This window comes from Neodiprion lecontei, chromosome 3 (genome assembly GCF_021901455.1).
Source record: "Neodiprion lecontei isolate iyNeoLeco1 chromosome 3, iyNeoLeco1.1, whole genome shotgun sequence".
In the NCBI taxonomy this organism is placed as follows: Eukaryota; Metazoa; Arthropoda; class Insecta; order Hymenoptera; family Diprionidae; genus Neodiprion; species Neodiprion lecontei.
The window spans coordinates 20926134-20953396 of NC_060262.1; the positions used below are offsets into that span (position 1 = coordinate 20926134).

At 37.1% G+C, this 27263-nt stretch overlaps 3 protein-coding genes across 5 annotated transcripts in view; 1 reads left to right on the forward strand and 2 right to left on the reverse strand.

Annotated features, from left to right (window-relative positions):
* Nucleotides 1-8927, reverse strand: part of LOC107227413 (low-density lipoprotein receptor-related protein 2) — a 59931-nt gene extending 51004 nt beyond the window's left edge. The window contains exon 1 of one of the 2 annotated variants that reach the window (XM_046734881.1): nucleotides 7825-8927. In XM_046734881.1, coding sequence (XP_046590837.1) covers nucleotides 7825-8032 — 208 coding nt within the window. In that variant the 5' untranslated portion in view covers nucleotides 8033-8927. The remainder of the gene's footprint in view (nucleotides 1-7824) is intronic. The other variant, XM_015668543.2, reaches the window with a different exon arrangement.
* A 5303-nt stretch (nucleotides 8928-14230) lies between these two features.
* On the forward strand, nucleotides 14231-22620 carry LOC107227422 (exportin-4). 2 transcript variants are annotated; one of them, XM_015668558.2, is made up of 12 exons: nucleotides 14231-14481; nucleotides 14896-15285; nucleotides 15456-15723; nucleotides 15794-16248; nucleotides 16317-16578; nucleotides 16679-16941; nucleotides 17088-17527; nucleotides 17619-17902; nucleotides 18107-18282; nucleotides 18434-18732; nucleotides 19521-19749; nucleotides 19848-22620. In XM_015668558.2, the coding sequence occupies exons 1-12, from the start codon at nucleotides 14431-14433 to the stop codon at nucleotides 20133-20135; spliced, it is 3405 nt and encodes a 1134-aa protein (XP_015524044.1). In that variant the 5' UTR covers nucleotides 14231-14430; the 3' UTR covers nucleotides 20136-22620. The 2 variants fall into 2 exon arrangements, with proteins under 2 accessions (XP_015524044.1, XP_046591435.1); XM_046735479.1 differs by lacking the exon at nucleotides 14231-14481 and adding an exon at nucleotides 14539-14760.
* LOC107227410 (glycoprotein endo-alpha-1,2-mannosidase) lies at nucleotides 22528-27108 on the reverse strand. The gene is made up of 5 exons (XM_015668540.2): nucleotides 26912-27108; nucleotides 25359-26064; nucleotides 24754-25016; nucleotides 24348-24666; nucleotides 22528-24263 (listed from the first exon to the last, which is right to left on the reverse strand). The coding sequence occupies exons 2-5, from the start codon at nucleotides 25929-25931 to the stop codon at nucleotides 23982-23984; spliced, it is 1437 nt and encodes a 478-aa protein (XP_015524026.2). The 5' UTR covers nucleotides 25932-26064; nucleotides 26912-27108; the 3' UTR covers nucleotides 22528-23981.
* Between the last annotated feature and the right edge of the window lie 155 nt (nucleotides 27109-27263).

Below are 27263 nucleotides of genomic sequence, written 5' to 3' on the forward strand. Positions count from 1 at the left end.
TCGGTTTGCGAATAAATCAAATTCGCAAATGGGACGTGTTTGAATTTTATACTATTTCTGGCGCATCAAATCCATTGGCATTGCACGAACGCTTGTCAAATCGAACGAAGTCTGTACAAAACTGTGAAACCAAAGGTTTCTTATCTACGTATACATCTATCTCTGTGCACTAATATATATAAAACTTTGTGTTTATTTGCACATTTTCGATCAATAAACTGAAGAACTAGGAGTTTGAATGCAATTTCATGCAGTTTCATAAAAGTATGTTACTTCGCATAAAGATTACATTACAGCCTGCAGTAGTAAGTAGATAATCATGTGTTTTAACGCTCGTTAATCCGGGAAAAATTTTCGGAGTAATTAGGTGTAATAATTTCTCAATCATGATTGTACCGAATACTTGAATATTTGCTGGGGATATTTCAAGTGTGCAAATTAAAAATTTTACGTCATTACATAACCCATAGAATTTATGAGGAGGTCGGTAATAAAAAGCCTCGCGTACACAAAAAAATGTAATAAATAATTTTTTCATCTGGTCTGCAGATTTTAAGATTATTAAAATTGAAAGGCATCGTCCAGCTATTCGGAGTTATGCAAATTTCCATCGTTAACATATTATTAATGGGAATACTAATAATAATAGTGTCACACGTCGTAAGAAAAGTGCAATTTAGTATATTTGAAAATCCAAGGGAAAATAATACTAATATTCGGCACTAAATGAATGTTACTTGTCAAGTCGATAACGTACGTGAAAGTACCTATACTAGTCTTGTACGTTACAATGAAGAAATACAAAAGGATTTACCATACCTATAAAGTACTCATTTCTATGTACACATACATTAACGTAATTGTACGTCTCTATACATAATATCTAGATACCTTAAATACCTATATTACAAACGGCAAATAATTTTCCGTGCAATTTCGCTGCTGTAATTCGGTGCGCGCACATCATGCAAAGTATACGTATACCTCACATTGTGTATATATATTATACATATATATTGTGTATATATATTATTATATAAATATAACATGGTATAAAGTTATCGTGTTTAGATATATTCTTATTGCACCTATTATACGTGCCTCACAAGCTGAATCAAGCAACGTTGATGAACAGTGACGTCCAAATATAGGCGGGGGGGGGGGGATAAAAACCAGCGAAACACAAACATTTCAAAATGAATTTCATCTCTTTTTCTCACATAATCATGCATCAGCTACAACTTACGTTGATTCAAGAATCTTCTTTATCAGAATTGTGTATACTATACAACAGATAACGCATGTAACGCATTACATACATATGTATAATATTATAAAAAGATAAATTGGTATATCGAATTCGCCAATTTTTGCATGTGATATGAAACATTTTACATATTGTTGTGAAAATTTCCCTCTTTATTTTTCTTGCAGTAAAATATTACACGTGATGTAATTTAACAATCAAATCATCTACAAATTTTCTCGGCAGAGATTCTACCGCGGATATAATTTTTTTACAGTGTATTGAAAAGAAAAATAAAACAATAGGAATAAACGCTGAGTAAACAAAAACGACAAAATTATACCTCATGCATCTTTGCACCGTACCATCATACGGTTTCAAGAGAAGATATCATAGTGCAATAATATATGAAATATTCTTTCAAAATAGACCTTCTCTCTGTATTTTTTTATCATCTTGTACTAAATCCTATCTCTACAGTGACTTATCCTTATTATTACATTGACATTTTGAGTCATATTGGTAAGTATTCTTACCACCTATTTTATATCCATTGATTTTATATTTTACATAAATTATGTGTTTTTGGGATGACTGCTTACGAATATGAAAACGGATTTTAATAATTCAGTACGCCGAATTCAATCAGCGACCCCGAAAACCTTTGCATAGAGTTTTTTGACCGTATTCGATCAAATTTGAAATTTTCGTCCGCCATATTGCATCCATAATCTTGAATTTTTTAAATCTGATTTCAGATTCAGATAATGGCATATTATTATCATTTTTAAACATTGTCAGCCAAGCAAACATATACATAAAACTGTCAGGAACGATGAGAATGGAGAAAATGAAACGTTTCACCGCGATAAGAACAACGTAAAGTCGTCACGTTTGTTTGTCACGGCTCTGTAACGTCGACGTTTCATCGCGTAAAACACGTGGTTAATCGGTAAAACAACATTTTTTGCATCCGTGACTGTATATAAGTTACATTTCGTTTATAAATGTATGCAAATTTTTTTTATTCCCGACTCAACCGTAATGTTGACTTTTTTTTTTTTTTTTTACCTAAAAGGGGGACGAAAGTAGCGCTTAACGCATTTGCGGGAAATATGAGATCATGAAATCATATTTCCCGCAAATTAATGTGTAACATCTTAGCTCTCGGTACGTGGCATTTGGTAAGACTAATTTTGTGAATGTAACGGAAATGTGTAACAGGAAGAACGGCGAATCGCGCGCTATTCAATTTATTCAATTTACTATAGTATGATTCCTGGATGCGGCCTAGAGTTGGCGCTTGTCCTGCTCGCTTCGCTAGGGCAGTAAATTTACCCAAGGGAATAATCTTTGACTTTATTCCCTTGTTAGATAATGTAATATTCCTCACAGTTTATGTTGTACATCCGTAGCCATTTCCTTATGTGCATTCTTTTTCTCTTCACTATGCATTATCGAATTGTAAGACACATAGGAAAATACGTACATAATGTATTTATAACACAACGCTTTTCCCTTTACGTACGGCATAAAATCGTCATATGTAATTACTAATACGTATATTATCGTCACGCGATGTTTCTCCGATTAATCGTTGTTTTGTTCGCATCATCAATACTGTCCAACGAAAATAATAATAGCACGAAGTGTAACTCGGCACAAACATAGATATTAAAGTAACGAACTATAAAAAAAGAAACAGGCTAAAAATACGTTCCCAGTAAATAATATAAAATGCGCTCATGTAGCGAAAAAAAATGTCCGATCAAATTATTCTTATACAACGAATCAATGGCAGACAGATAGACGGAACTTTAAGAAAAAGCATCATGTAACCCAACTGTAAAATATCTCTCGGATAGTCGATTTATTCACGTACCTAATAAAAAAGAAACCTATAAAAAAAAGTAAAGAAAGAAAGAAAAAATGAAATGGAATAACATCGGGCACGCACAGACACACACACACACGTTCTTAGTTACAAATAAAGAGACGTATTATCGAATTTCAAGTATATTCTTGCTATATATCTTATATTTGTTTGCCATAGATAAATATACAATGTTTGTTTGATTTAGGTGCATTCACTCAAAAGAATAATAACAAAAACTGCTCTGGCAGCACGAATTCTCGGAAGCAGTGATATACATACATAGGTACGTTCAATGTCTAATTATCGGATAAAGATGTACAAAAAATCACACATATACTCTGATACAGAATAACAAGAAAATTTATTACAATTTTATACGTATATTGTATCAATATCAGTATATCGTCAATTTTTTGGAACACATTAATAATTTCCTTTCACTTTATCTTTTTGTCTTGATTCATTCGTTTCTTTTTTTTTTTATCACGACTTTGATACGGCAATGAAGTGACTGCAAAATTAAAATCGTAAATTTCGACCTCTGTCATGACACGCGTATTATAAACAACGATTTGAGATTATCTTGATGGGGTAATATTCTGTTACGCAACGCGAGTAAATTTTTGCGAAAACTCTTATTTTTGGGTGAAACATCAATGTGTGTAACATTGCACAGTTCTCCGGTTTGAAAACTGGTCAATTTACTCCAACTTTGAAACTAGACGCATCTCTCTCGTTGTAATGCTTAGGTAGAAAATGAACGGTATTAGTTTTAAGCAAGACCAAGGAGACTGGATAAATCAAAAAGACTTATGATATCTTTTTCTCCTTTCTTCAAAACTCCTGTTCAATCTTTTTCTCTTTTACTTACGTAGCTCAACATATGCTCAAAATCACCATAAACAACAACCAGTGAGGGTGGATGAATATTTAAATGTCAAAACTCTCGTTAATACATACTTATATTTAACAAAGAAATTAGAAGTCAACTCTAGTAGTACTGAGAGAACAGATAAAAAAAATTCTCAGAAAATTTACGTGGTAGAATTTTTTCAATATTTTTTTCACAGATTCGTATCTAATACCCACCGAAATTACTTCTCGATGTTGTGGGGGGAAAACCATCGCAGGTCTGTGTAATTACAACATAATTAAGATCCGCCTGCTTGCCTATGGCTATGAGATGAAAAATGCTGTCATTAAAATACACAGAAGAAGAAGAAGAAGAAGAAGAAGAAGAAGAAGAAGGAGGAGAAGAATAAGTAAATGTAAAAAAATAAGAAGCAACAAAATCGTATTATATTTTTGTGTTAATTAGTCGACGATTACTGAAACCTACCTACCTGAGCAGTAATTACTTGGCAAAAATTTCCCCAAATTGTGTCTACATCGGATCATGTTGAACTTAGTAACGTTAATGTATCGATTCATGCTGCCGAGGGAAAACCGTTATTTCGCAATTTTACAATTGTTTGAATTTAGAATACCGTAATCAAACAAAACATACTCGTATTTTAAAATCTTAAATTCCATCAAAGTAATTTTGAAAATAAGAAAATCGTGATTGTTTCCCCAATGTTTCGTTACTAATTTCAATCTCGTAAACATCGGATGGTTACTAAACATAATACCAAAGACTTGAATAGATGTGAGCAAGCTGAAGTGGTAAGAACAAGAAAGATGCAAAACAAATTGATTGTCAGGCACGAAATGTTTCCATTATTTAGAGTTCTTTTCTTTTTGCTATACAGGTTTTTAATTTACTTCTTACCGTTTATAAAAACATACATACCTGCTACTTTGGAGATTCACAACCATTCTGGCATTTATATTATACTGTTATTTTATACGAAACTCGAATAAACCGACGCGATGTTTTCGGTATAGAGGCTAAATATACGATTATAATCTCAGAAAATTATGTAACACAATAATGTATGAGATTCGACCCGTGGATGTAGATGTGTATGACCAATAATTTGTACAAAGTCTAACCGAATTTTAGTTGTATTCCCAAAGCCGGAAGTCGGAGCCATTAACGACCATTACGGTGTACTTAAGTAATATTTATTTACAGCCATTAACTTGCGGAGGGATAGAGAAACGAGAAAGAGAGATAGAGAGAGTGGGGGAGAAAGAGAGAAAGCTGTAATCGGTATTGGCTTGCGCAGACTGAGAAAGGTAAGAGAAAAAAAAAATTAAGATAACAACACAAAAAGTCGTCGCGAATCTTAAATGTATTTGCACATAGTTTATACATGCATCATATACATATATGCGCGAAACGTGTGCGAATATTTAGTTTATGGTTGACACCTTTATTATATTATAATGCCATCCACGGAATTTCCGTAGACTCGACTGAGTCGTATTTCGGTGCTTGTTTACCATACCTGCCGCTATCGTGACAGTAATAATACACACAAAATATTATAGTTGTGTATATAGACGTTGACCCGCGTCGGCAGGTAGTAAAGTAAAATTGAAAAAAAGATAAAACGAAGACGAAGAGGGCGATGAAGATAAAAGAAAAAAAAAAATGTCGAGGAATCGGCGCTTGAATTATCAAACGTACTTCGCGTCGGCAAGTCATAATAACATGCAGCATACGTATATTTATGCTAATAAAATCAACACAGCATACCCGAGTATAATATATGTTTCCACGTTTTCCTTTTCTTTAGTTATTTCGATTTAAAATCTTTTCGAAGATTCGTACGAAGACAAAACAAAAAAGATTAAAAGAAAAAAGTAAAGTTTTGATACCTTCGACTTTCGATACTTCAGAGTTACTGACATTGAATATTGCGCGTATGTTTTGTTGCGTTTTCTGCCAGTCAACACCCACATAAGATTCGGGTCATACCGAAATTCGACAATCTCAGATTCACGGTTGGATAAACGATTTCCGTAGACATGAACCACCTAACCAGACTGAAATTACGATCATTACAATCACTGATTTTTACTATAAAGCGTCAGGTCCGGTTCACATATATGTAGGTATTTAGGCATACCGTTATCAAAATACAATTCAAAATAGTCCATAATGCGAGGGACTTCGGTATAACCTTGAGACGATCACGAACGGAATAATAAAATAGAATTTCCATTTACCGTTCAACAATTGAGATATTGTGGAATAGCGCTTGATATATGTATATTAATGTTAAACTGAATAAGGTTGAACTTCGTAACGTCGCCGTAACGATATATTTCTGGAAAAAAAACTCGGTGCTTTACAAATTTAGAATTGTCTGGTATTCAGTGAATATTATAATACTCACTAAAGATATTCATAGCTTGTAAACTCAATACTTTCACAGTCGTCTTGACGTTGAAAAAAATTAACGACTTCAACCTTATTGTACTGATCACAGAATCAGTAAGTAGTTATATTTTGCGTGGCTGAAACTGGTAACGTTAACGATCAGAGAAAAAATCGTTACTGTGCAATATCCGAATGACTTTCAAAGAGTTGGCTTTTAAAAATATGACTATATTTTGCTTGTCATGGTTTATCGAATTTCAGACGATCCTAAAGATGCGAAGTAACGATTACTCCTAAACACGCATTGTTACTGTAACGTTACCAACTTCATTCTTATTATATTTTTCACAACTTAATCAACGGAGCGAGAATATTTATTCAAATTTGAATCCATGCGAATAGAAAGGGCGAATTTTGCTATCTGTGAATTCGCTAAACGTCAGGTGTAAAATCTGATTCATTACGTAGACGTAATAATGCCAAACTTCAGTTTAAATCATGCAGCCATTCGAACAAGAGTATATCATCCCCTTAATTAACCTTCATAGGGCCGGCCTGATTCTTTTAGGAGTCAGCAGGTAACTCGGAAACCCCACCGGACGTGTTGATTATTTACATACATGAATTATACTTCTAAAAATATCGAATTTCAAGGGAAAAATGTTGGCCCTCTAAAAGTGACCGTTGAACAATTACCGCGTGCTTATTGACGGTAATAATATACAGACACATCAACGGCAGGACAATTAGTGATGTCTTTTCGGTGTTCGTGGAAGCCGAGAAACACAGGCATACCCATAACTTCGTGGCTACGTTTCATTGACGTTTGAATACTGACCAATTAGACGAGTCTTTCGGTTCACCGGTTTTCAAAATGTGGCAAATAGAAGGTATCTCAAGACTTCGGGATTCGCCGGAATGCGCGTAGCCAAACAATAGAGGTTCATGGGTGTGTTTTATTTCCGAACTTTCGGAAAGGACAGGTTTGGACAGAGGTGCTGATTGGCTGATTTCTGAATACAGACCAATCAGACGAGTCTTTCGATTCTTTAGTTTTCAAAATGTGGCAAATAAAACACGGCCCGATTTTGGACTTCGCCCGAATATGTGTAGCCAAGAAAGAATTGCGGTAACTGCACGGGAACCGACCGTCGACAATCGACGATCGAAGTTGTTGAAACTCGATAAGAAAAGCGAACGAACGGAGCAGGGCGGTTCGATCTTTTCATTCGAACCGGGTTTTCGTGTCACGTACTTAGATCGCGGCGGAAGAAAGAGAAGCGTTAAGAAGCAACCGGTGAGCCGATGTACCGGCCCGTGCCAAGCTGTGCCGCCATCCACAGCGAACACCTGTAGCCTCGTAGAGAAGGCTACGGGAACATAGAGTCGGGAACGAGATACGAAGATGCCGACGACGAGGAGATATCTTACCCGTGTTTTTGGCGGCGACTTGAAGGCCCACGAGACCCTGGAGGAGGACGAAAAGCACGGCGAGGAACGGTGAGCTCCGCCTTTTCGCCGTTGGGAGAGCCTCGCTTGTGTGTTTCCTCCTGTCTCTGTCTCTGTCTTTTTGTCTAGCGGGATCGGCGACCACTGCCACCGCCATCTCACTCAGCACCTCCTGTTCACCGCACACCATACGAGTAACAGTATCTTCGAAACACGGCAGCGAGGCGCCTAGGACACATGCACACACAGGGTACACAGAAACGAGCTAAATACGACGGGGTGATCACCGCTACCACCGCACGAAAACAACACTTTAAGCCGGTTGGTTTGGTTCTAGTTGATTTTTGTGAGGTTGCAACGCGCGCGCCACGCGCGACTCGCAACGGGAAGGCGCACCAGCTTGCGGAAGTTGGTCTGTCAGGTGTACCGGTTTAGAAAGACAAACAATTCGCTGCTGACATGGAGGTACTTCGATTATAATTTAAACGAATTTCGGGGAAATCGAGTTACTACTACGGTTATTATCGCGCGTCGGTTATCCGACGGGGAACGGAAACGTCACTGAGCAGGTTCAATAGACCAAGTACCGGTGCACTTCCTCCTCTCCAGTAGTACTGCATATCATCGACTAGCACATCGTACGATATCCTACTCCAGCGTGTCAAGACGCGTTCACTCCGTCGCGGTCAGCAGGCGACTGCCGACAACTACCGACAAATCCTTGTTCGCAACATGGCGGCGCCCCGCCGAACGCCACGGACGGACCCACGAACCTTTTGTGCAGGCCTAGATAGATCGTGTCGCTCAACCGCAGCGCTCGAGGGGACCGAGGAGCGGAGAATTCGACGAGCGAAGACGCCTCGCGACTACCATTCTACGCGTCCGTGTCTGTGAACCTTGTCCGTGTCGAGGCGTCTACGCGATCGTCACTTCTGCGACGCCACTCCATCGTCGAATATACCTACAGCTATCCGGAATAGCCAGGTATGTATGCGAAGACATGTGTATACGTTAACTGAAGTGTGCAGTCGAAACCCCAACGAGGTTCTACATCATCACCTACCTTACCGTCTCGGACGATCCCCCTTACTCGGTCACCAGGATCTGCGCCGTCCGAATCAACGCTACTTCGATATCACAGTTTATTTCTGCTTCTGTTTTGCGGTGTGGAAGATTCATTGGATACCGTTCGCTTCCCCTCGGTCGGGTGGTCAAGGATATCGGGAACAGTTAGGTTCTTTGTGTGAATACGCTAATTCGTTTTTCAGGTATTTTCACGCATTTCAATGAATTTGCACTCTGAACACGATGGAGCCTCGATCAACCTCTACTGTTCATGATAAAACCAAGTCAAAGCATTATACTGTAATTGATTTGTGTGAATTAGAAAGAATGCTATTACCTAAAGCATTTAGACGAATATGAATCGGTTTTGTTATAGAAAAACGTAGATTCGTGCATGGCATGCTAGTATTGGAGGATACGCATATCGAAGATGATGTGTTATTGGGACGTTATCTATCATATTTTGTAACAAGTGTTGTAAGATCATTCACACGTGCCTATGGGTAATATTATTTTATTAGTAATAAAAAAATGTTTATTTATAAGCTTTCGTAAATGTGTAGTCATAATGATATTATGTATCCACCGACTTTTGAAATATCATCGTAACATCTCTATAAATTTCGCCTATTGTGAATGATTTTTAAAAACACCACTGATAGTAAATACGAGCTACAATAATATTTATATAGTTAGTGTCTTATTGGTGTGAGCTTGTTTCATTTGAAAATATCAATAACTCGCGAGAATCAGAGTCGAATAACACCTAAATAGTATACTAATTTTCTCCCAGTCATGTTTTTATTCCGGATTATAACTTGTAACTGCAAACCGCCCATTTTGAGTGCAACTGTTGAAAAGCACGTGAAACTGAATTGCTGTATACTTTTTCTGAGAATGTAGATGAAATTGGTGAAATATAGAACACTTTTTCGTATTCCATTCATCGTTAGTTTTTTACTGACATAGAGATTGGCTACGGGATTGACTTCGCAAGGGCAAAACTTGGGGCTATCGTACACCCAAAATTGCACGGTCTCGTTGAGTCAGCTTACCCTGGTTATTACACTTTCTTGAAGAAACTCGATAGGGTTGAAAAGTTGCTTACAGTTAAACGCGGCTGCGTAACGAGGAAAAACAAGGGTCTTAGGTGCTGCTACAAAGTACCTACAAAGCACGGGTACGGCATACAGATAAATGAGTAGACTCCGGACTGATTGCGAGCTCTCGACAAATATACTTTGCGCTGTTCTAAATTCATATTACGTTATAGGTATGCTGGATTCGAGTTATACGAGCTATATAATATGCTGTCCAGATGGCGATAAGTATCTCGAGAAATTTTTTTCCCTATAAATTACTCTGGAGAACATTAATATCAAGTGTTTCACGGACAGTTGCCCAATTTCTTATAATACAAAAATATCGAAAACACGAAATTCGGTTCGCCGTAAACTTTTCCACTTCAACAAATATAAGAGAAAATTCACCTCCTTCAACCGGGGATAATTAATCGGTGAGTAGCCGTTTAAAAATGTCATGTTCTTCTCGCTCTGGATGCAGTGATCCAATCGTCGCAGCACAAAGCGGTAAGGAGAACGTTTGTAACAGTTGTCTAGTCAGCACACAGTAACCCACGCATGCACTCTCGTGCCCGGTATCTACAAAGTGAATACCGGTGTAATAGACCTCTTGGAGTTCGTGTGGATGAACTTTCCTAAGTCGCATATTATCATAGGTTCCTGAACGAGCTCGGCGGTTCACCGCGAGTTCGTTACAGCTGTGATCCGTATACTATAACCCAGCTAGCGCCCGGATCAACATCTCGATTCCCGATTCCCTATTGCGCCAACTATTGTAAAGGAATATAACCTTTAGAAATGAATGTACAAAGAATGTAGCGTACACATACTGAGTACACGTTATACTAAGAATTATGATACAGCGTGAGAAAGAGCTGTGCAAAATTCTATACGAAGGTGAAAAAATTATTGTCGATGAGAACGCCATTCACGGGTATATTCAGACCGACAGGTATGTATTATTGCCGTCATTACACACGCTGGGATCAAAGCCAAAGAACGTGCAGTCAATACACACGATCGAAAGATCGGAACATGACGAATGTGCCAGTTCCCTGCACAATGCGCAAATAATGTGCCAAACTATAAACCAGCTGTCGGTTTTCCGTATTCGATCACTTGGCGAAGATTTTCAGCTGCCTCTTATTCCTTGCTGTATAAAGGACACAATGCGCCTCTACTATATACGCTGTATAATTACGAGACTGAAGTTAGTAATATTGGGGAAAAGATCACTATTTTCTTAATTGTACAATGGTGTTGAAGGAAGTAAGATTTCAAAATATAAGTGTTTTGTTTTCTTACGGTTTACTGAATTTCACCCAAAATTGCGAAATAACGGTTTTTCCGCAGCATGAATAGATACGATAACCTTACTAACTTCAATACGATGTATAATTAATGTATTTAGATCCTAATGTAAGAAAATCCCGATTCGATCAACGATCGACTTACAAGACAAGACTCGATTTCACGATCGAATTTCAATTTAAATGACAAATTGTATAAACCAGAAGGTGTTCCAGTTCGCGTGCATAATGACTCACACATATAGCTACATTGTGTATCAATATTGATGATGACGCGCGATGTATTTGTGCATTATACCGTCAATATGAGCAATAAATGACAGTATGTTCTCCTACGCCAGGTGTAAAAATAAAGGTAAAACCATTTGTTGATTATCCAATCGTGAAAATTTAATGTCTACTAATTATGAAAGACGCAATTTTCACAGTTAAAAATAGGTATAAGCATTCCGGCTGCATACTTAGTGACGCTACTGCTGAACAGCTCTGGGTAATAAATGACACTGCGTAACATTTCCTTGAAAATTTAATGAGGAAAATGTCGAATGAAATTCATGAGCTGATTGACCGCTTGATGGAAATTTCCTGCGATCAGTTTATCAGCGCGAGTTCACTATTAGGAGTTAAATACGCCATCGCAGGGTTACGAAATGAATCAATCAGTCTATGAATTTCGAATTCTAAATAAGCTCTTGTATTATATAAGTGTTTCTCGAATATTCGAAAAACTGTGAAAATTTTAATGGCTGAACTGGCCTCGGGCACTATCGAATTACAGAATATTATGCAAACGGTGGAAAAAGGAGAAGCCTAACCGTGATATCACTCGGTAGCGATCATCCTGTGAGCATAGCGCATGCGTGCAGGTAGTATCGTAATTATCCAAGTGTTCGGTACCTACGAAAGCAAGCGATACGTCAAAAGCAGCCTGCCATGCCGGGTCGTAACATACGTACAACCGGTATCACACCGCGTATATACCGGTCAGGTGAACCGTTGGAAACAATGGAATAAACGTCACGTGACATCTGGTGCGGCCGTATGACATTTGCAGCGCGCATATACCTGCACACGGCGTTTGACTGCGCATGAGAAAAACTTTGTAAGCTATCAAATCGAAAGGTTGTACACGTCGAGCTCGAGAACAGGAAGGCGGTAAAGTAGGAAAGTGACGACGCTTCGATGTGTGCGGATTATATTGTTCGCTCCTTCGGTTGTGTGCGGCTCGCCGTGCTGCGCGGCACAAAATACCGGCGTGTGCGCCCCGCGCCGATTCTCGCTGACTGGCACAGCCAGGTACCAAATGCCACAAGGTCACTACGCTCGATGATGCTGCGGCCAACAACACGAGAGCGTACGTCCTTCGCCGCCGCGTTTAGGTTGTAGTTGATGGGTATACCGGCCGTATAACATGTCTTTATGCTCGGCCGAATGGTCCGATTAATCATCCACGACGCCCTGGCCCAGCCATCGTCGGAGGTTTTGTCGAATTATGCATAACGTCGCCATCTTGCAAGCCTTTCGATTCGCACCTGTACGATTGTTGTGCAACTATTGATGGGAAATTATCACGGTGATGGCACATCCAGTCGCCAACGCGGCGAGATACGTGGAATTGGGAAACTCTTCACAGAGATTCAACTTTCGTCAGATTTTACGACGCTTTGCCGCTGAATTTTAATCTTGCACAATCAAACATTGACTTCCGCATCAGCTCTAAACATTCGTTACCTAAACTCCATAATCTATTACATTAATTACATACCGTCAATGGTAGCTTTATACTCCGCGCAAGGTGATTGAACAATCACGGACTGGAACGCTATTTGCATTAATATATAATGTGTGGGTGCAGGACTGCATTGTGCCATCATACGCATATTTCATTAGTGGAATTTGGCGATCCACGAAGGGCTGCGTGAACTGCGATTTTCTGGCAATTTAGTCAAAGATTGGATGAAGAAAATTACCTGATACACAAATACAATATCAGATGTAGCTAATCGCAGTAGATTATATACGTTGGGTTTATTGATACTCGTGTTTCGCTATTTCGATGAAACCTTAATTCTTAACGAATTAATGAGAAATTTGAACTCTTCTTCATCTACCTGATTGAATAGGCAGATTATCTGCAGGCCAAACCAGAAATTATCTGTCTTCCAAGTATTCAGAATTCGGAATTTCTTGAGAGCTATAATCAAAAATTCTGCGCTATCAAAAACGGGGTTGAACGATCATCATTACAGCCATCAGTGTGATATTGTTAATCACCATCACGACGCGAGTTAATGCTGGAATAATTCAGATTTCAGGCGATCGACTAATTCTTAAGGCTACGTCTCCTCACGACACACGTATTTTTGCTATGCCATCAGTTAGTAACAAGCCCCATGTTGCTGTCGAGTTTCGGTAACTTATGTACTTGCGTAGATAATCAGGTGAAACAACGGAATGTTTGAATTCAAGTTCTAACTAGGGCCTAACTTAATCTGTACTCATGTGATCCAAAATCTTCTCTTTTAAACCCGCATTAATTGTTACAGCTGATAGATTTACTGTTTCATCTCTCTCTAAAACAAATTTTCACCTATGGAGCGAAGTTTCCAAAGACGTTTTTACTCACAGAATATTAAAATACCGAACGCACTCCAGTTTTACTCCATAGTAGCATTCGTGGCAGAGAGCCATGTTTTCATCATAATTTTACGGGGGTCGGTGTACCTGAAAAATTCAATAGCGATTTACTGACATCCACGTGATCAGTTGTTCAGTACCCATTCTACAGTACCGACAATGTCGTTTGACAGCTGTTAGAAATATGTTGCTTTCTTCTATTTGGCATGGAATAAAGATAAAGCATCTCTTCTTACCGACCGAACCGCCCTATAATACGCCGTGAATGTCGAATCTTATTGGCCGACCTTTGTGTACGCTGCGAATTCCAACAGCATCGACCAGGCCACGGTCTTCTGCTTGCGCATACTGTATTGTACATGCTCTAAGGTCTTCTCTTGTCAGGTAATGTAGCGATCTCTGCGGATTAATTCTAAACGTGATTCTAAACGACTTATGTCGCTGCTTGAAGACATCCCTTGACCACAGAGAAATCGTAAGCTTTATTTACCAAAATGGCGGATCAAGTACTGGCAGAACTGGAGGCCGCTGCACAAGTTATTTTGGTAATATAACGGTTATTGTTATAAATGATAGAATTGTACAGAAGCATAGTAATAAAAATAAACGTTAATTCTGAGGGTCTCGATTGGTAGAAGTCGTTGCTCTGGGTTACGGTAGCGTAAAATCTCGTGACGTCGAGGTTATGTTGTCGCAACCAACCGTAGATTTAGTTTATTTATATCATAAACGATGCTCGAGATTTTGTTACCGATCTCACGTTGTGAGGCAACATTCTTGGCTTTCGACTAGATCTCGAATTTCATCATGATATTAATGGGATAGTACGTATGCATATTTGCGTTATGGCTTCTTCATCTGCGTGATTATAGACCCCAAATAATGTATTTTTATATGCTGACTACAGGTTTCCTCCTTTATTTGTGTGTCTTATTTTTATTCTTCAATCCCCACCTCAGGCTCCACCGAATCTCATCACAGGCCAGCAACGACAGTCAGCAGAGACGGTGTTTCTTAACTTTCGTAAAACTAAATCTCCATATCAGCTCTGCCGAGAGATCCTTGAGCGAAGCTCTGTCGATTACGTACTATTTGAATCAGCAGGGTTGATTAAGTCTGCCCTAATCAGAGAATGGGTAATGATGCAGGATGAGGATATCAGGTCACTAAGACAGTACCTGTTGCATTATATTATAAGCAAACCTCAGTTGGCTCCCTTTGTCAGGGAGAGAATACTTCAGGTCATTGCTATTATGGTAAAAAGGGGCAGTGTTGAAGACTTGGGACGAGATCGTGGCCAGATACTAAATGAAGTTGAGGGACTTATCATGACTGGTGATTTACGCAGGGTAACTAATTTCTTTTGTTATTAATCAATCGTGAAATGGGCAGTAATAATAAGCTGATTGATAATCTTTTAAATTGGCATAAAATTCCAATTTTCAAAAACTGAAAACATCTTTCTTCTCGAATTTAAGAAACAATTATTTCCACTTGACAGTTACCTTGGTAATTTCAGCAACTGTTAGGATGCAGCATAATATCAGCTTTAATGCAGGAGTATGCAACAACTGTTAAATCTTCAGATGTAGGATTGGCCTGGGAGGTTCATTTTAAGGCTAAGAAGCAATTTGAAATCTCAGATTTGAAAAGGATTTTCAAGTTCTGTTTTGGGGCCCTGGGAGAGCTGACCAAAGAAGAAATTCAAGAGGCTCTACTGCCTCTGATAAAACACCTGCTTTCTATAACTGAAGGCGTCTTAGTATGGGGATACGTATCACCACACTATATCCTTTTCATATGACTCTGTAATTTTGTGTCATCTTGGTAAAAAAATTTTCCTTAATTCAAACACACTGCCCAAAAGATTAATTGGTGTATTTGAATCTGCCTACGAGTCCGACAGCAGTCCTGCCCTCCGACTTGGTCCCATGTGGAGAGATGTAATCCTTGATCCTAATGTTCTCGATCTCTTCTTCACTCTCTACTGGAAAGTTCGTACCAATCCACAGCTGGCTCATCACGCAAGAAACTGTTTGGTACAGTTGGCAACATTAAACGGGCTAGTGATTGAGTCTGGGGAAGTAGAGACACAATATCTAACATCCTATCTACAAAGCTTCTTGAAACTCGTGTCAAATATTGACGTTATAGACCAAGAAGCGATAGGAATATCTAACATGGTTAGAAAAGTAATAACCTTCTTCAGAGCAACCTTAACCTCATTACCTGAAGACATCCTCAGGTCATTCATGGAACAGATGACTCGTCTGACTTGCTTGTTTGCAGAAGGAGCTGCGCAGGAGGAATCTGTAAGTGTTTCATAATTTTCAATAGTTTATTTTGTTTTTTATATCTAACAAATTTTCAATTATTAAAGATGTGTGCTGATGACTGTCTGTATATGGAAGCCTTTGAACACTTGCTGGAAGCTTGGATTATAGTTTTGTCTGAGGCACAATTGTTTCCGTCAGAATTTTGCAAGCAAAGTTCAGCCCAGATATTTAATACTTATTTGAGTTGCCACCTGGCTCCGCCGGATGGCAACAGAGGTGCTGGAGGCAAAGAGCTCAATGACGAAGAAATAGATGCAACTGAAGAAAACGACAGAGATAAGTTCAAGGAACAATTGCAGACCATTGGTAAGTGCATCGGTGCATCAGTGCATCATTGCGTCATTGCCTCATTGCATTGTGCCAATGTCATTCATTCGATTAATTTTTCAATTTAAATTCTTCGCAGGAAATTTCGGCCGGCAAGTTCCTGGTCATTCCTTACCCCTTTTAGCACGTCTCCTTGAGGATAGAACAAACAGACTTAGTGGTCAACTGAATAGAATGGCAGATCAGTCGCAGCCCATGAGTATATCGAGCTCGTCACTTGTAGAAGCACTCTACGAGGACATACACTGGCTTGTGCTTTTAGCTGGTCATGTTTTGTGCATGGATTCTGAAGGTGAAGTTGCTCTGGTACCATCTGAGATAATGAGATACAGCATGGATCAGGTGATTATGTAATTATAAACATATACCACCTCTTTAAGTATGTATAAGAAACTTGGAGATCTTAGAAAACTATTGTGAAAATCATGTTCGACTCACGTTTCGATTTACTTTAATGCAGAAATACCAGTTTGATCTTTCGGTTTCAGACCCAGCAAGGTCAAGTAAACGTAGAAACGACGATGAGACTCTTGGCCTCCCCTCAAAATAGTCTGTCTGATATTGATGGAGCAGAACAATCAGCAGATCATGTCATTAGATTGATATCGGCCGTATTTCGGCTCTGTCAATTGGAGAAAATCGCGATTTCAGCCAATCTGACGAATATGTTGAGCCCGGAATTGAGCAGCAGTATTGTGTGGTTCTTGCACAGGTGGTCATTGAGCTATCTCCTACCAATTGAGAGCTTCTATTCGGAGATTAGTACTACCATCTTACAGGCATTTGGTGCCGATACACCTGGCGCGCTATGGACAGTTAGTTTTTTACTAGAGAAAATTGAGTGCAATATTAACGTCTTCAAAGGAGAACCAAATTTGATAAAAGAAACCATGCGGCTTCTCATTACGCTAGTTGAATCACAAATAAAGTACGTTGATATCTCAACACTAACCCTACAGTTTTATAGGCAGTGTTATTTCTACCGATTTTGTTACTTTGACTGGTAATTTGATTTACAGAAGTGACTGTGTATTGAAGTCAGGCCGTTTGTGCAACTTGGTTAATTTGGCGACAAAAGATCGTTTCGATCTACCACAGGCAGCTAAGCGCGGACTGATGCGAACTTTAGTACAAATTGGAACGGCCGTTCAAGATCCATCATCTAAACAGCAGTATTGGGCTCAAACCTTGCAACCTTTGGATGAACGATTTAAACAGCTTACTGGTAGCAGTAATTTTGCTCAGACCTATCACCAAGAACAAATCAGGCTGGGGATTATCGACGTTCTTGAATCATTCGTTGGTATGATTATTGCGTGTAGTTATTGTCTTATCGCGTTCTAAGTTCATTCAAATTTTTTTATCACAATGAGACATGCTATTTTAACAATCAAAATTAAAAATGTTTTCTGTTTACTCATTTGTCAACAAATGTCACCTTAGGCTGAAGTACCAAGCTGTATATGCGAACTACGTCAGATTTTGTATTATTGTGTTTCATTTCCAGGAGTTACTCAAGGAGTTCAAGGGCCAGTTGCGGAAGGCGTATTTGAACGTATAACGCCCGTTTTGAACGAGCTTCCCAATCTCTTGTCATTGTACCATAACTATCAAGAAATTGTTCAGCTAATATTAGAATTATTTTGTGAATGCACTCGACGAATGTTATGCTACCTACCCCAGGTACAAGCTCCAGCAACTTATTAAAATTATCGTTTTCATTCTACACTTTCTACAACTGCAGAACGCACTGTCATTTATTTATTTATTTTTTCTTGTCACAATAACGTTTCGATCACCGTTTACTTTTTTCAAGATATTTCACTAATTCTAGGGAGACAGCATACGAATTTACGAGATATGCTTGCGTACTATTCAAACATATGCTCGTTGCAATACGAATCGAACGACTGTAGAGAATACGGCTGAGGAAGACACTTTTCAAGATATTCTATTACTTATGCAACTTCTCACCAATTTATTAACTAAGGAAATAATCGACTGCAGTCATACAGAGCCAGCGGGTAATCCAGAACAGAATGTGTCACCTGTTAACGTATTCTTATTCGGATTGAATATCATTATGCCTTTAATGACAATGGATTTACTGAAGTTTCCTTCCCTTTGCCTGGAGTACGTATAAAATGATGTCATTGAAATAATTTCATCCATTTGACCCAAGTTCACAAGGATTATTTGATATCTTATGTCATAGGCTGGGAGGAAGAAGATGTTGTTCGGGCTTCACCATGAAAAAGGTGCTGTTTCAGCTTTATCGTGAAAAACGTTTCGCTTTGGCTTTGTTTGGAAAAAGGTGATGTTCCACAAACGATTTTTTTTCATATTTTTCAGTTGGCAACATGCGCAGGAAATATAAGTTATTAGTTTAATTACATGAAAAAAATCGCTTTCAAATAAGTATTTATTTTTATTTTGTGTATTAATTCAATTCTTATTCTTTGACTTATTTATATGATGGAATCATTGAAATGTTCGTATAATATCACATACGATTTAGAATGTTGTAGCAAATTAGTTGATTTGTTTATATTATTATTTATATCATTTAATATCAATCTTTATATTATTCATGATACCAAATCAAGTTTACTAATTTGCTACAACATTCTAAATCGTATGTGATATCATACGAACATTTCAATGATTTCATCGAATGAATTAGTCGAAGAATTAAATTAATTAAACTAATAATTCGTATTTCCTGCACGTCTTGTTGACTAAAAATTGTGAAAAAAAATAGTTCGTTCAGCATAATCTTTCTCAAATCAAAGTCGAAATAACACTCTTTTCACGGCAAAGCTGAAACAACACCTGCCTTCCAGCGGATGATGTGATATTGAGTAATTAAAGCTTCTTTGTGAGTATTTAATTGCAACAAACAGATTATGTTTTTATTTCAGGTACTTTAAAATGATCACGTTTGTTTGTGAAATCCATCCAGAAAAAGTGTTCGACCTCCCAGTTGAGTTGCTAAGTCAATTGCTAGCTTCCGTTGAACTGGGTCTTTTCTCATTTGGTCATGAGATTACCATATTGTGTTGTGACATAATACAAGTATTAGCAAAGCATATTTATACTGAGGGAAGAAAAGGCCGACCAAAAAACCAGCTGATGGCGCCTTTTATGAATGTGAGTCAATGTGAAATTTGATACGAGATACTGTTCAAAAATGTGATAATTACAAACTTTATTCTATAAATTTGATTTCGTTCTTCTTTCGTTTTCAGTTGCTCATGAATCTTATACTGTCTCGCCAAATAAATTCTGACCTTATTTCAAGTACGAGCATACCGCTGTACTACTTGATCTGTTGTTATCAAGAACAGTATCAACAGCTGGTACAAAGTTTTTTGGCTGCACAAACAGACCCACGGATAGCAGAGCGGCTGACTGCAGCTTTTGTGCAATTGACAGCTTGCATAGAACTCGATACGGAACGACCTCAAAGGCTGAGGTTTAGGGATAATTTCGATAAGTTTATTGTAAACGTACAAGGATTTTTGATGGTTAAGTAAAGTTTTGCGAACATGAGATTATTTAATAATACATCTATAAATTGTAATGTAGCCGTGGCTAGCCAAGCCCAGATATCAATATGACTGCCGAAAATCGCGATTACAATAATTCGGTATCTGCAATGATCCTCGATCAGAGGGTAACGATTCGCAAACATGTTTTCAGGTGCCACAATTATTGTTACGCCATCTCCAATTTTCTACGTCGCAACCCACAAAACGAAACTACCAACAAAATTGATAAAAATCCTAGTACTTTGCGCTATTAGTGATAGCCCACCGCATTCCATTGAAGAGTGTTTTACTTTTCTTCTGGAATTGATAATACTGCCCACCTCCTCATGATTTCATTATCTTTTGCTCTCGAATATCGTCCTCAATGAGTATTTTGAATCTTAGAGAGAAATGTTTATTATCTAGTCGGAATCCATGAGGACGAATCTTCAATTCGTTGGTAGTTGCTGGTATAGCGGTCCATTGATTGGCATTTTACGAGATATCGGAGCATTGTGAATGTCACTAAAATATTCCCGAGGCTATTGTTCACTCTGCAATTCCCTTAAATTAAAAAAACACCACGTTATGACACATGGAATCTTCAATTAATAGTATCATTAGTACGTAATATATTTTTTACTCAATTAACTCCATTTCGTCAAGACATATTTTTGTGTATAATTCTATTTGATTCTATTCAATACTTACAAATTAGTATCTCGTCAACTGTAACTGATTTTTCTATGACAGAGTCAGGGTACCACATTGCATATAATTCATTCGACGTCTCATACTGTAGATTAGTGTTAAGTTAAAATAGGAGTCAATTGTAAGTTATTGTAACCCGTAGAATTATAAGTGAACAAAGATTGATTTGAATATACATATACCTATATTGACAGGTATTCATTTATATCATCATTTACAGTTTTGGTCATATCTAGTATACTTACTAGTATAATTTTACAGTAAAGTTTTATCAGCCTCGATGATTTAAACTTGATAGTCTTTCGTTGCATGCTGAAATGGGTACACACTGCAAATAATTTTCATTGATTTTCTTAATTCGTGAAAATTTTTAATCACCCGAAATATTCTAATATTTCGCCCAAGTTAAGTTATAAATATTCCGGTGAAACCTATCATTTCTCAGCTCCAAATTTGTCAAAAACATGAACTAGATATACATAAATATATAAACTGGGTTTCACTCAGGATTTAAAAAATTATGAACAAGGATTATTAGGGATAATTTAGTATTTAAGGCGTAACTATTGTCTTGCAGCTATCTTCGTATATTGAAGTTTCTCTGTTTGTATCAGTTTGTGTATTTATCGAGAGTTTATTTTTTTCAAAAATTCTTTATAAATATATGTAATTATATTCAAACGTGATGAATTGCATGTACATACATAAATAACTGCAAAGTAATTAATATAGTAAAAAAGAAAATGATTGGTATGAAAGTAATTGAATGGAAAACATCGTTATATTTTGGTGTGCTTTATACCACGTGTTGAATTCGAAGATTTAGCATCTAATTTCATTCTAACTTGAATTACGAACTAGTATTGCCCAAACTATTACACTCTCTTGCTCTCCTTCTCTCTTTTCGTCTTTTTTATTGTAGTTATTACTCTGCCAAATTGGAAACAGTATCGTATGTAGACATTGATTATTTTTATGGTTTCAGGTTTTTAATTGGCTTTTATTATTGTGTGATTATTGTTTGGCTCACAAAATGTATTTATATATCTGCGGTTTTGAATTTCAACGACATTCAAATCTTCTCAATTTAACAGAGTTTGCGTGCCTTTGAGAAAGATTTTATATATAAGATAAAATATGAAATCTGGAAAATAGGGTTTCCAAATTGTTACAAACTTCCTCACTTGCGTTTTCTTTGCTCGAATTTTCTAAATACTAACCGTATATTTTGTTCCTTATTTCTAGTTGTCTTTTGCCGAAAATACTTAATTAAAACGATACGTACGTTGCATTGTTAAATATCATTATCACTAGAATTGAAAGTGATTCATTAATTTGTTTATATAACAGATGTTACATTACTGTAAGTACGAAAAAGACGATGATAAAGTAACAATATATTTAATTATCACGATATATTATCAAATAGCTTGCTGTGAAATTCGAACTGTATCGCAATTGTTCAAATTGAATTTTAAAAATGAAGGAAAAAATAATGGAAATAAAACTAAGTATGCAGTTTCAGGAACCGTCCTTTAACTTCTACAAAATGATTTTTTAAATGAAGTAACGTATGTGATGTATGCACATACGAATGTAATTTCTCATCCAGATGTAGTGTTTATACACAAAGAGACCAGAAACAAGACTACTCACGTCATGAGTGGAAGGTAAATAACAAAAACGGTTCGGAGAAATAATTTATTCTGAATGCTAAATATTTTACGAATTGTGTATTATAATTTTTGAATATATAACTAACGAATATTCTAACTATTTATATTTTCTTAATTAATCAAGTTTCACTTTTCCGTTTCGCTTGCATAAATTTTTATAAATTCCATTCTTTCTTTTCTCTCAATTTATACACGAATTAGGGATATGTGTGATATGACAGATATTAGTATATATATATATATATCGTAGTATATATATATATAGTGTAGTAGAACCACTCACATAAGATATTCATAATAAGACGGTACGGTACATGTATAGTGTACATACACATCGAAAATTTTTTATATATTCGTACGTATACGAAAAGAATTTAGATACTTGTAATATATATTTTTTTCATTCATTTTGTTCATTTTGAATGTAAGACATAGGTACATGCATGCAAATTTTGATAATCCATCATATCTTCCTTTATAGTTGTCATACCGATTCATAGTAGATCGAGTAAATATTCTTTCATTTCATTTATACAAAAAAGTTATTAACATGTCACATTTTGCTGACAAAAAAAAAAAAAAAAAAAAGGAACTGCAAAAAATATTACTACGGCTTACCCTCCCTACATTCTCATATTATGTATACATACACAGGCATGTGTAATGTATCTTTTATTGATAAATTATTCTCTTCGTATGAAATTCTTATTAACATATCTTAAATATCGGTAACTTTGAATATCTCGTTTTGAAAAATTATTAACGTAATAAAATTTCAATAAATTTGTCGCTTTTTTTCTCTCTTTTTTCTTAGATAATATAGTATCTCATGAATATTATTAATCTCTAGATACCTATAAGAGGGTAGTAGAAAGGAAGAATATACCCTGTGAGAGAAAGGACAGGGAGTAATTATTGTCTATATAATAATACATGTACAAAACACCTACTTATCAAAGTCATCTGCAATCTTTGCATATCGCACAATGCAGCAGCAACAGCATATTGACATCTATCACTAATCCACAGACGTAATGATATCTAGCGTCAAAATCTATTCATAATTGGTTGCCATTTACACCATTACTATTATTGTTTCATTTTTGGTCACAAATTTTTGCGATTTGTTGATTTCAGTTTTTCATCAAAATGAAATTCAACTTCTCCTCTTCTTTTGCTACTGTACCAAGGCTTATTCAACAAGTCGAACATGTTCAGTGATGATGCATTATTTTTTCATAATTTCTCTAGATTCCGACATACGTATTGCTTCTGAAAAGTTATGACATATTTTTTTCATAAGTAAAAAAAGGCTAAATTTTTATGCAGAGATAGGTATGTTTGAAATTGGTGTAAACTAAGCTTGGAAATTTGTAAAACATGTTTCATAGCTGAATGCTGATTCTGTAGATTTCTGTGTAACCCTATACCGGTTTAGAAATGTTTCTTACTACTTGACTTCCCCTCAGTCATTTGGCTTCGCATTTTTATACTTTTTCGTAAACTGTTCAACCCAAAGCTTGGTCAAATTCAGATATAAGTTGGGGCCCTCAGGCTCATAATCTAGGTATGTAAAATCCTTGTTGCTCGCAGGACGGGCTGGTTCAATTTGTGTGCCCTCATGCCACTCGTTGAACGATGTTATCGACACGGTGGTAGCCCCACTGTTCAGAGCACTGCTCCAAGCATAGCCATAGTACTGTCCATGACGTCTGTGCCTCGTATTATCAGCGTTCCACGGTCGTACCTGAGAGTGAAAATTATGTTCAAAAAATTTAATTCAACTAATAATGTTCTTAGATTTTTTAAAATTCAATATCATGTATAGTACCTGAGTATCTATGTAACCAGGACCAACACTGGGTATGAAAAGGAGTTCATTTTGTTCGGCGAACTTGTTCAGATCTTTCCAATTTTTCCACGAACTTCCAAAGCTGAATCCATTTGTTGCAAAATAGGTATAGAATCCGTCAAAGTGTGATTTTTTAATATGGTTCTTGTGTTGTGCGTCTACGAGTAGCCCCATGTATACAGCATCAATTTCTGAGCCACGAAGAGTGAGGTTTCCGCGATCAGACAAGAGTTCCCACCATGAGTTCGATGGGAAGACGTAAGAGTCATAAATGTACATTACCGGTAGAACAGCTCCGCTGACAAACCAGAAAGAAAAAGTGCCAGTTAATCATTGCCTAAATTTGGAGTTTGAAAGACAATATTGTTATTCGTTAAATATTCACTCTGTTTCTCTTTTTATTCTGTGCAGTGCTGGATGCTTTCCATACTCGCTGAACAAGTACTTTAAATGTTCGATCAAATTTATTGGATTTCTTCCTGCATAAGGTTCAATGTGTGGAGCAACCTTGAGGCTATAGCGATGAGCTGCATCTAGTATATCCGACATCACGGAATCTGTGCTATCTATGGCATTAGGAGGAATCCATGAAACCACTACCACTCCCACCCCTGTTTCTTTGAGCTGTTTCATGTGTAAGTCGATTACCTGTACAAAGATTGAGAATTACATTGATTTAGAAAGACGCTGAATATGATGGCCAATTTCTATTCCATAAGCACAGTCTTAAAAGAAAAAAAAAATCGACTTCATTTAATTTGACTGGTGGGATATTTTCTGACTCTTATCAGTCTGTATCCCTATAAATATTTGCTGTTGAGATTCATATTCCATTTACGTTTTTTTTCAAAAAACATAAGTAGCCTTAATATTTAAGAAAAATTTAGATGCTTAGGGGATCTGAAGAGGATTTCACTCTTCCATGTCAAGTTCTGTTTAGTGTGCAGATATCCAACTATGATAGAAAGTTTAAATCCGAAATCAAAATACCTGAGGATCACGAGAGCTGTAGCAACCTAAGCTGGGATAATAGTTGGCACCGATGTCATCCGGAGGCTTATGTTTTCCATCTGGAAATACCCTCTTGTCATTTTTCTTCCAGTTGGGAAGGTAGTCGTGATTCCAGTGCTTCCACGACTTGTCAAACTCGAGAGATCTGTACCACGGGTAATAGAATATGTGGACATTGTAGTTGGTATCGATGGATGAATTCCTGTTTATCAGTGGCATGATCTTCTTTCTCATTCTGTTGGATATTCTGGCAACTTTGTTCTGCACCATCTTCTGCCTCATCTCCCCATAACTCTTTCCATTAAGTTCCTGCATTCGGCTTCTGTTTTCATGTACAGCTATTATCAAATCCCCAACTCCCGCCTGACCCTGACTAGACAATGTGCTCCATTCGACTGGTGAAGTTACCATGTGTGGTTGACATTTAACCGACTCGAGGGGTGAGAGCTTAACTATTATTACAGCTGCCATTAGTGTCGATAATATAACAACTATTGCTGATAAGTAGAAACATCTTCGCAGCGACAATGCAGTTACTACACTCCCAAACATTTTAGCACTGATTTAATTGTCCAGTTAATGTAATATTGGGCAAAGTGAGTCTTTACCAATTTATGGGGTGTATTTGAAATTTATTCACCGAATTGAAGAGCACTCACATTTTATTTTTTTTATTTTTGATAACCTGTGAAAGAGAGGATATATTGTAAAAAAATTTTAATCAGAGACAATTTCCAGACTTAAAATCGCAAATCTTACAACTACATTGTGAAAACATATAAAAAATCAAATATTATTATAAATTTGTCATTCAATTCTTTCGTCACCGAATCTTCTCTGTTTATCGTTTATCAATGATTACACAAGTGTCTGCGATTCCAGGTCGATTCAGTTGTAATTTTTATCTCTTCTTTTTCTCAACATACGAATTGACGCTAGATTACCACACGTAGGCCTTTTTGTATGTGTGTACGAGTGATTTGAATGGAAAATGTGTATTTCGGCATGGCGCCTTGGTAGCAAGCAATAGGTACGACTGGAATACATTTGTGTGTGCACCCGTGGTTGAAACAATAGGAAATCAATAATTCTTAAAGGGATATTATAATGATAATAACAATTCAAAAACGGGTGATGAATATTGCGTGGAGAGTGCAATAGAAGATACCTATACATACATATAATGTATGTCCAACAGATTTAACAATAAGTCCGAGAGATCTCGTCTCACTACATATTACACAAAAGAGCCTGACATAAAATCTGCAACGATAAATATTAAATTAAATAAAAATTAAATATTGTTTTATCTCCATACCGCGTTTTTCATATTGACAAAAGTGCACGGATAAAATGAAAGGGGTGGAACGAGAAAATATGGACATAAAGAAAAAGAGATGTAGAAAAGAGAAGTACAAAAACGTAGGAAAGAAAGACAGCCCGTATGAGAGATATTGTTTGCAGGCCTGTTTAAATGATTCCCATCAATTGTCAGCAAATGACATGAACGGTGATTTCTTCCTGATACTCACTCGTTGAACAAACTATCGCAAACGTGATGGTTGTTTAAATATTAAACATTTGTAATCCGTGATTCGACGACACAAAGTAATCCGAGACACATTTTCGACCAAAAGCTCGCCGCAAAGCGAACTGACAACCTTCGGCGCTCTGTCGTGGTTCTACCACTATCTTCTTCCCTTTGCCTCCCGCGCACTTTGAGGACTCCCTGGGGTCACGGGATTACAAGTGGTAACCATGAGAAAATCGCACAGCCAAAGGCAGCTAGCTTACCGACGGAGAACAGGAGCGAAGTACGCTACAAGGCCAGAGACGTCATGGCGGTGGTGATCACGGACGTCATGGGACATAGGAAATATCTGT